This window comes from Sebastes fasciatus, chromosome 3 (assembly GCF_043250625.1).
Source record: "Sebastes fasciatus isolate fSebFas1 chromosome 3, fSebFas1.pri, whole genome shotgun sequence".
NCBI lineage: Eukaryota > Metazoa > Chordata > Actinopteri > Perciformes > Sebastidae > Sebastes > Sebastes fasciatus.
Window position 1 is genome coordinate 25,618,659 of NC_133797.1, and position 10,004 is coordinate 25,628,662.

A 10,004-nucleotide genomic window follows, 5' to 3' on the forward strand; every position below is an offset into this window, starting at 1 on the left:
GGACATTTCTGTCCTTAAGGGTCTGAGTGTCTGTATTTTAGCTACACAGTTTTTTATAATCTTATTACAGGAGCTGAGATTGAACTTCCAAAATAATAAGAAAAAAAAACTCAACTTTGCCAAAATTTGTGCAATGTGCATTAACACAGCCAAAATGATAGAATAATTTAAAATCAAAAAGCCCAAAAGGTCCCTAGTGATGCACGAGGGTTAACTTATCAGTAGTGATGTGTTGGAGCTTTTCATCATCTGTAAAACACACAAAGAAACACTTAAAGCCAACAGAACCAAATGGATCAGATCAGAACTGTGATGAGTTCAAACTCTCTGTCCAATTCACTTTCTAACATACAAATAAAACCACATTTACTTGTTGCTGATACATGTTGTATTTGTTGGAGGTCTTTCAGGGACGACAATGGAAATAAGTCTTATAGTGTTATCATTGACATGTTACAGATAAATGTGTGTGTGTGACGTCTCTTCTGTTAAAGTAAAGCTGAGAAACTTTGAAAGTTTAAACACACATAATGAAGGTAATTGGCCACACCTTTTAACATTCCTTACTCCTCCTACCTGTTAATTATAGCTTCTTTGCTCCACATTAGCCAGAGATAACCTGGTATTTCCTCATACTAGCTGCAGTTAGAGGTAGAGCAACACTACAGACCAGAGCTTCAACCTCACACACCAGGACTGAGCGTGAAGTTTGTCAAATTGGCAAGTCTCTGCTTCTCTCTAAAAGAAAATTCAAACTGAGTTCATCAGGTGTTTCTCAACAACACAGCAGAGTCTCTGCCAAACACTGGTGAGTACAGCTGATAATATTTACACTTTGAACAACCAGAATTAACACAAAACTTCAGCTCTACTCAGGCAGGAAGTTCCACTCTTTTCATGTCATACTGAACTATGACTGTTTGTCTTCAGGTCCTCTAAACAGTAGCCCACTTTAACAGCTTTAAACAGTCTCTCTGTGTCAGTTCTCAGGACTTAAGTAACTTTTAACTGAGTCTTGGTGGTTTGGAGTTTAGTTTCACTCCTACTTTCCTGCTATTATTACTGTTTACTGATCTCTTCCTACATAATGCTTCCTCTATTTCCTCTAGCTGTTTCATATTAAAAGCTTTCCACCAGAGAACCAGCAGGAGGCTTTTAATGTGAAGCAGCTATAGAGGAAATACAATGTGTTTGTCATCAAGTAAGCAGAGCTTTGTTAGCAGTGTTATTCTTCAATACAATTTGGTCTACACAACATGTTATGGATATATTAGGTGCCATTTTGCCAGAGTAGCAAGCTTGAGCTTGTCAACACGGCTTAAATGGTTTTGGTTGCTCGCGGCTCATTGCAAGTCAAAACACAGGATATATAATTCAAAATTACTTTACCTAATATCATGTGGTATATTTAAAAGAACAGTAATCACATTTATTTATTTTCTTTCACTATGTGTGTAGACATGGCTGCTGCAAACTATCTGCGATCTGAAGATCAGTTTCTGTGCTCCATCTGTCTGGATGTGTTCACTGATCCAGTCTGCACATCATGTGGACACAACTTCTGCAAAAACTGCATCAATGAACACTGGAATACTAGTGACAGGTGCCTGTGTCCGATGTGTAAAAAGGTTTTCAACACAAGACCTGAGCTGCACGTTAACACTTTCATCTCTGAGATGGTTGTTCAGTTCAGACAGTCAGCTCAACATAAAACCAGCAGCAGCAGCTCAGAGCAACAAGTGTCCAAACCAGGAGAAGTTCCCTGTGACGTCTGCACTTGAACCAAACTGAAGGCCCTGAAGTCCTGCCTGGTGTGTCTGGCCTCCTACTGTGAGACTCACCTGGAGCCTCATCTGACAATGTCAGGCCTGAAAAGACATCAGCTGATCGACCCTGTGGAGAACCTGGAAGGCAGGATGTGTACGAAGCACGATAAACCTCTGGAGCTGTTCTGTAAGACTGACCAGACATGTGTCTGCATACTCTGCCTCGTTTTAGACCACAAGACACATGAGTTTGTTCCTCTGAAAGAAGAATATGAAGGAAAGAAGGCCGAGCTGGGGAAGACAGAGGCTGAAATCCAGCAGATGATCCAGAAGAGACGACTGAAGATTCAGGAGATCAAACACTCAGTTGACCTCAGTGAGGAAGATGCAGACAGAGAGATAGCAGAAGGTGTTCAGGTCTTCACTGCTCTGAAGGAGTCTGTTGAGAGAGGCCAGGCCAATCTCATCAACACGATCAAAGAGAAGCAGAAAACAACAGAAAAACAGGCCGAAGCTTTCATCAAAGAGCTGGAACAGGAAATCTCTGAGCTGACGAAGAGAAGGACTGAAGTGGAGCAGCTCAAACGCTCTGAAGACCATCTCCATCTTCTCCAGAGTGTCCAGTCCCTGAAAGCTGCTCCACCCACCAAGGACTGGACAGAGGTCAGCGTCCGTCCATCATATGAGGGGACTGTGGTGAGAGCTGTGGCTCAGCTGGAGGAGACACTCAGTAAAGAGATGAAGAAGCTGGTCGCTGAGCCAGAGCTGAAGAGGATCCAGCAGTATGCAGTGGATGTGACAGTTGATCCTTATACAGCTTATCCTGAACTCATCCTGTCTGATGACGGGAAACAAGTACGTCTTGGTAAGGTAAAAAAGAATCGCCCAAACAACCCAGAGAGATTTAATGATTGTGTTTGTGTTTTAGGAAAGCAGAGTTTCTCTTCAGGCAGATTTTACTTTGAGGTTAAAGTTAAAGGAAAGACTGAATGGGACTTAGGAGTGGCCAGAGAGTCGATCAACAGGAAGGGAGACACCCCACTGAGCCCTGAGGATGGTAACTGGACTATATGGTTGAGAAATGGATATAAGTATGAAGCTCTTGATGACCGTTCAGTTCTTCTCTCTCTGAAGTCTCGGCCTCAGAAGGTGGGGGTGTTTGTGGATTATGAGGAGGGTCTGGTCTCCTTTTATGATGTAGGTGCTGCAGCTCTTATCTACTCCTTTACTGGCTGCTGCTTCACTGAGAAACTCCTCCCATTCTTCAGTCCTGGTGTTAATGAAGGTGGTAAAAACTCTACCCCTCTGATCATCTCTCCTGTTGGAGTAAACTAATAACTTATCTTATTTCATGTATTGATTTTTTTTTCATTCAAGGGAACATGTACACATTAATGACAACACGTCAGAGTTTACATCTTATTTTCTACATAGCCAAAACATTGATTTGATGCATTCATGTCTTCAACCCTGCATCATGACCCTCGTTATGTGGAGAATATCTATTTAAAACCCTTTTAAACCTTGTTAGCCGAGTGGTTTCAGCATATACAATATTGTATAACAGCCATGTCCCGGGTTTGATTCCGGCCTTGGTACCTCTCCGCCCCCCATTTTAACATGATTACATCCTATTTTAGCGTATAATTATTAAATATAAATGTTTATTAAATAAATGTTTATAATAGTCATTTTCGATAAATTGAGGTAAATATTGGGGTAATTTGACAGTAATTCCAAAGAAATTTCAAATAGGTTACTTGCTAATTATCACATAATTACCATGTAATTTGCAGACCTGTAAAATGAAATGCTACCAAAACAAAGTTAAGGTAAGTAAGGCCTATTAGATCCCTATAGTGTCTACAGAATACAGTATGTCATATATTTATAGTGGGCATAAAACGTTAATGGTGAAAGTTAATTAAGAGAATAAATGCTAATAGAATTTTCTATTTTGTGTGAAATGTGGTATAATTAATTACTGGTCACTTTTTAATTGTTTTGTGAATACTGGTAAGATGGCTATTGAATCAAAGAAATCTGTAAATATGTGATTGTTAAATAAAAACTGTAAATAAACTAGTTGTTGAACACAAAGCCTGAGTAAGCAGTGACTTGAGCACCAAACACTAAACAGAAAAGCCTGGTTTACACATAAACTGTATTTCATGAGAAATACATTGTGTTTCCTGTAATCCACGTTTTTTTTATCCTACAGTGATGGAGAGCATAATGATGAACGTAAATAATGTCTTCAGAATATTTTCCACCTGGCATGTGTTAGTGCTTCACATGGCTGTTATTTATATACCAGGTTTTATGTGAGAGTTTGTGGTATTGTATCTGTTTGTCTTCCTGTCGCAGAGCGCCGACTCAGTGCAGCTGGCGTTGGAACTGAACGCCACCAAACTGGAGGCCGGGTGAAGAGGTCGGTGAAGAAGGAGAAGCAGAAGAATAAAACTGACTGAGGAGAGATGGTGGATCCAAACAAAGAGTAAAAAGTAAAGGACAAAAGAAGAAACTGAAGCCAAAATAGAATAAATAAATAAATAAATAGAATCCCAGACTAAATAAATAATAATAAAAAGTACACCATTTATAACTTCTTACCTGTTGTATCAGATTATATTGTCTGGTGTTCCCGTTATTGTGTTAAAATAAATACGTTCTTTAATTTTGTCAGAATTCGTTGTACAATGGTAGTTCTTTGCTGAATGCAAATATAATTTCCCAGCAAAACTTGTAAATCTGTGTAGTTTCTGAATGCACATCATAAATCAAATTAAAACGGAGACACAGACAGTAGTGATGTGTTGGAGCTCTTTCACTGAGATTCATCTCCGTAAAACATACGAAGAATCACTTCCAGAGACAAATGGATCAGATCAGAACTGTGGTGAGTTCAGACTCTTCGTCCTTTCACTTCTAACATACAACTAAAACCACAAAGTGTAGTTTTTACATTTCTGTTTGTATACACATTAAACAATGTACACACAATATGTTAATAAGTGAGCTTTAGAGGTGTTGGCAGGTGTGTTTTTAAACTTTAGACAGAGCCAGGCTAGCAGTTTCCCCCTGCTTCCAGTCTTTATGCTAAGCTACGCTAACCACACCCTGGCTGTAGCTTCATATTTAACAAACAGACGTGAGTGTTATTGATCTTCTCGTCTAACACTCAGCAAGAAAGCGAATAAACATATTTCCTAAAATGTTGAACTGTTCCATTAATGCTGTTTTCTTTGGGACACGAGTGTATCGCAAAGCATTGTGGGATTCCAGGCAAAGCAGGACTGATCAGCGACGAAAACAATTTGAGTCGAAACGCAGTTATTTCTTTGAAGAAATGATAAAGAAAAAGTGACGCAGTAGTGAAACAGGAAGTTTAGTCTTGACCTGCTGTGGATGAATCTCTGTGGAGAAGATCTTTACTGTAGTTTCTGGGACGTCTCTTTGGTCTCTAAAATTACAGGTACAGAAATGAAGAGCTGCTGGGCACAAAGTCACACAAACTGTTGTAAGATGCTTATTTTAATAATGTTTGGTCACTAGATTGCGAGCGTTGACCCGTGCACAGCGACAAGCACGAAAGCTCATAATGTTGACCTAATCAAATAAACTCACAAGACAACTTCATAGTTTGTTCACATTTTTTATTTTGTCTTTCCTAAAGAGGATCGTCCTCTTTAAAATGAACAAAAATCACTTTTTAAAAAGTGTTTAGTTGAGACTGAACAGAAAGACGACTGATAACATAAAACAATAAATACTTTGTGAAGCATCCGAGCAGAGAGAAGATTCCTGTTTGTGTCACTTTCTACGACTGATATCATAATAACCATGAAGATGGTTGTCAGACAGTGTAAACCTGGTACATGATGCTGTCAGGATGCGTGCTACACCACCCTGAGGGAAGGAACGGATTCATGTTAACACCCAGTCCAGTTAATGAGAACATACCTAATGATGGTGGAGCGGGGACGGGCTCTTGTAATTCTCTGGCCGTTATGATCCAGATACTCTTTATACCCCAAAACGGGTAATTTAAGTAAAAAAAACAAACACTACTGTCATGGATAAACCAGGAATAAAAAACTAATTCCCTTTAGGACCACTTGATGGGAAGTGATGGACGTCGGCCGGAGTGATGGAGGCCGAGGCGTTAGCAGGTCGTCATGGAAGGAGGGGTCCACATGAGGAAGAGGAGGGGGAAGGTGGCGGGTGTTTCCTGTTGATCCTCTCATTCTATATCGTCCTCGCTCAGACTCTGTGCACTCACAATACGCGGCAGGACAGAAAGCAGAAAACAAACCAGCTTGTTTTGCCTTTTCTTGTTTTATTGATACTGTGTGATTTTAAACTTCTTGTTGTTTCTGTGTGAAGAACACGGCCTCGTTTCAGAAAGCAGGTTTAACAAACTCTAAGCCTAAACCTGAACTCTGAGTTGACTAATCCTGAGGAGGGAAACTCTTGAGTTTTCGCTTTCAGAACAGCTGATCAGAGTCAGTTCAATCAACTCTGAGTAGGTTGAACCTGAACATGAAAAGCCATCATCAATGGTTCTCTGATACTACGATTCACCATGGCAACAGGTCAATAAGAGGCAGAGCCTCCATTTTAATCCAGTGGACGTAGAGATATTAATCAGGACTGTCGATCGATTAAAATATTTAATCACAATGAATAGCAAATTAATCATAAATTTTTTATCTGTTCAAAATGTACCTTAAAGGGAGATTTGTCAATCATTTAATACTCTTATCAACATGGGAGTGGGCAAATATGCTGCTTTATGCAAATATATGGATATATTTATTTTTGCATATCAATTAACAACACAAAACAATGACAGATATTGTCCAGAAACCCTCACAGGTACTGCATTTAGCATAACAGATATGCTCAAATCATAACATGGCAAACTCAAACCCAACAGGCAACAACAGCTGTCAGTGTGTCAGTGTGCTGACTTGACTATGACAAAACATACAAAAAGTTTATACATTTTTTGTTCTAGATTATACTACCCAACACTTTATACAAGATCAATATGAACGATTAGTTAATTAGTAGAGCAACAGAAAATGAATGGATTCATTATTTTGATGGTTTAAGTCATATTTCATGTAAAAACATTTCATGGTTCCAGCTTCACAGAGTTGAAGATTTGCCGTTTTTCCTTTTAATAATGTTAAAGGTGCTATTGAAAACATTGATAACATTCAGCCACTAGATGTCACACTTTCCCTCCTCCGCTCCATTGCCTTCACTTGAATTTAATGGTTGCCAGTTTGTTGCACAACCTGCATATTTTATGGTTGAATGGAATGACTCAGACAGACAGTCATGTCAAGTGATGAATGTTTCCTGGTAGAGTAAAAGTCATTTTGCAACATGTAGCTATAGGCCTACATTAGGTGTATGTTTGTGTGTGTGGCCCTCCGCTGCTGTAGTTTCAACTGGGCGAATCAACTGTTCTAGCGGCGGAGCATCGTAAAACACACTTCAGTCAAAGTCGACACAAACAAAATAAAACTCATCAAAACCGTCTTTGTTAGTCTTTCCAACAATCACCAACTCTGGTTCAGTCGGCTACCCACAAACCGCTTACAGTGATCACATCTGTCTGGGTCAAATTGATCATATAAGCAGATGATTATTTACATTCACTTTTCCCCCTCATCAATCTACAATCAATATGTCATGACTGTGAAAACAGGATTTTAGAAATTTGTTGTTGTTTTAATTCCAGCTTCAAAATCCATGAGTGATGCAATGAGAAAAAACACTCTTCTTCTTTGCTATCATGATATTTTTAACTCACAATGTTACATATTCCATGTCTGAAAAGGCCTATAGTTAAAATATAAATTTTTATTTCCTGATGTTCTGATTTTCTTGTCGATGATACATATTGTATTTGTTGTTTGATTTGATGTCAGTATGTTTCCTTGATATCAATGACCATGATGTAAATAAGTCTTATTGTGTTATTGACATGTTACAGATATGTGTGACGTCTCTCTTGTGTCAAATAAATTAAACTCTTTTGGTTAAAGTAAATCTGAGGCAACTTAAAGTTTCAACATAATAAAGATAAGAAACACCTTTTAACATGCCTTACTCCTCCTACCTGTTAGGTATATCACCACCTTTGCTCCATATTAACCAGAGAGTACCTGGTATTTCCCAATAACCGTGTAAATCAGAGGGAGGAAACAAACCAACAGAGCTGCAGTGAGAGGCGGAGCAACACTAGAAAAACCAGAGGTTCAACGTCACACTGCAGAAACGAGAGTGAAGTTTGTTAGAGTGGCAGCCACGCAAGTCTCCGTTTCTCTCTAAAAGAAAATTCAAACTGAGTTCATCAGGTGTTTCTCAACAACACAGCAGAGTCTCTGCCAAACACTGGTGAGTACAGCTGATAATATTTACACTTTGAACAACCAGAATTAACACAAAACTTCAGCTCTACTCAGGCAGGAAGTTCCACTCTTTCGACACGATCAAAGAGAAGCAGAAAACAACAGAAAAACAGGCCGAAGCTTTCAACAAAGAGCTGGAACAGGAAATCTCTGAGCTGACGAAGAGAAGGACTGAAGTGGAGCAGCTCAAACGCTCTGAAGACCAACTCCATCTTCTCCAGAGTGTCCAGTCCCTGAAAGCTGCTCCACCCACCAAGGACTGGACAGAGGTCAGCGTCCGTCCATCATATGAGGGGACTGTGGTGAAAGCTGTGGCTCAGCTGGAGGAGACACTCAGTAAAGAGATGAAGAAGCTGCTTGAAGATGAGCTGAAGAGGGTCCAGCAGTATGCAGTAGATGTGACTCTTGATCCTGATACAGCTCAAGCTGAACTCATCCTGTCTGATGATGGGAAACAAGTGAATCATGGTGATGTGAAGAAGAATCTCCCAGACAACCCAGAGAGATTTTCTAAATGTGTATGTGTTTTAGGAAAGCAGAGTTTCTCTTCAGGCAGATTTTACTTTGAGGTTCAAGTTAAAGGAAAGACTGAATGGGACTTTGGAGTGGCCAGAGAGTCGATCAACAGGAAGGGAGTCATCACACTGAGCCCTGAGGATGGTTACTGGACTATATGTTTGAGAAATGGAAATGAGTACAAAGCTCCTGCTGTCCCTCCAGTCAGTCTCTCTCTGAAGTCTCAGCCTCAGAAGGTGGGGGTGTTTGTGGATTATGAGGAGGGTCTGGTCTCCTTTTATGACGTAGATGCTGCAGCTCTTATCTACTCCTTTACTGGCTGCTGCTTCACTGAGAAACTCTTCCCATACTTCAGTCCTGAACGTCATAAAGGTGGTAAAAACTCTACCCCTCTGATCATCTCTCCTGTTGGAGTAAATTAATAACTTATCTTATTTCATGTATTGATTTTTTTTTCATTCAAGGGAACATGTACACATTAATGGCAACCCGTTAGAGTCTACATCTTATTTTCTACATAGCCAACACATTGATTTGATGCATTCATGTCTTCAACCCTGCATCATGACCCACGTTATGTGGAGAATATCTATTTAAAACCCTGTTAAACCTTGTTAGCCGAGTGGTTACAGCGTATACAATATTGTATAACAGCCATGTCCCGGGTTTGATTCCGGCCTTGGAACCTCTCCGCCCCCCCATTTTAACATGATTATATCTTATTTTAGCGTATAATTATTAAATATAAATGTTTATTAAATAAATGTTTATGATAAAGTGATTTTCAATCAATGTTTATGTAAATATTGGGGTAATTTGGCAGAAATTTCAAATAGGTTACTTGCTAATTATTACCTAATTACAATTAAATTTGCAGACCTGTAAAATGAAGTGCTACCAAAACAAAATTAAGATAAGTAAGGCCTATTACATCCCTATAATGTCTACAGAATACAGTATGTCATTTATTTATAGTGGGCATAAAAAGTTAATGGAGAAAGTTAATTAAGAGAATAAATGCTAATATAATTTTCTATTTTGTGTGAAATGTGGTATAATTAATTACTGGTCACTTTTTCATTGTTTTGTGAATACTGGTAAGATGGCTATTGAGTTAAAGAGATCTGTAAATATGTGATTGTTAAATAAAAACTGTAAATAAACTAGTTGTTGAACACAAAGCCTGAGTAAGCAGTGACTTGAGCACCAAACACTAAACAGAAAAGCCTGGTTTACACATAAGCTTTATTTCATGAGTAATGTATTGCGTTTCCTGTAATCCATGTTTTTTATC

At 39.1% G+C, this 10,004-nt stretch overlaps 2 protein-coding genes across 2 annotated transcripts; both read left to right on the forward strand.

Moving 5' to 3' along the window:
• Nucleotides 1-669: 669 nt before the first annotated feature.
• Nucleotides 670-3,866, forward strand: LOC141764544 (E3 ubiquitin-protein ligase TRIM21-like). The gene is made up of 2 exons (XM_074629846.1): nt 670-808; nt 1,459-3,866. The coding sequence occupies exon 2, from the start codon at nt 1,860-1,862 to the stop codon at nt 3,099-3,101; it is 1,242 nt and encodes a 413-aa protein (XP_074485947.1). The 5' UTR covers nt 670-808; nt 1,459-1,859; the 3' UTR covers nt 3,102-3,866.
• A 138-nt stretch (nt 3,867-4,004) lies between these two features.
• Nucleotides 4,005-9,891, forward strand: LOC141762727 (pyrin-like). Its single transcript, XM_074626758.1, has 3 exons — nt 4,005-4,010; nt 4,134-4,189; nt 8,220-9,891. Exons 1-3 carry the CDS (start codon nt 4,005-4,007, stop codon nt 9,130-9,132), a joined length of 975 nt encoding a protein of 324 aa, XP_074482859.1. The 3' UTR covers nt 9,133-9,891.
• The last annotated feature ends 113 nt before the right edge of the window (nt 9,892-10,004 follow it).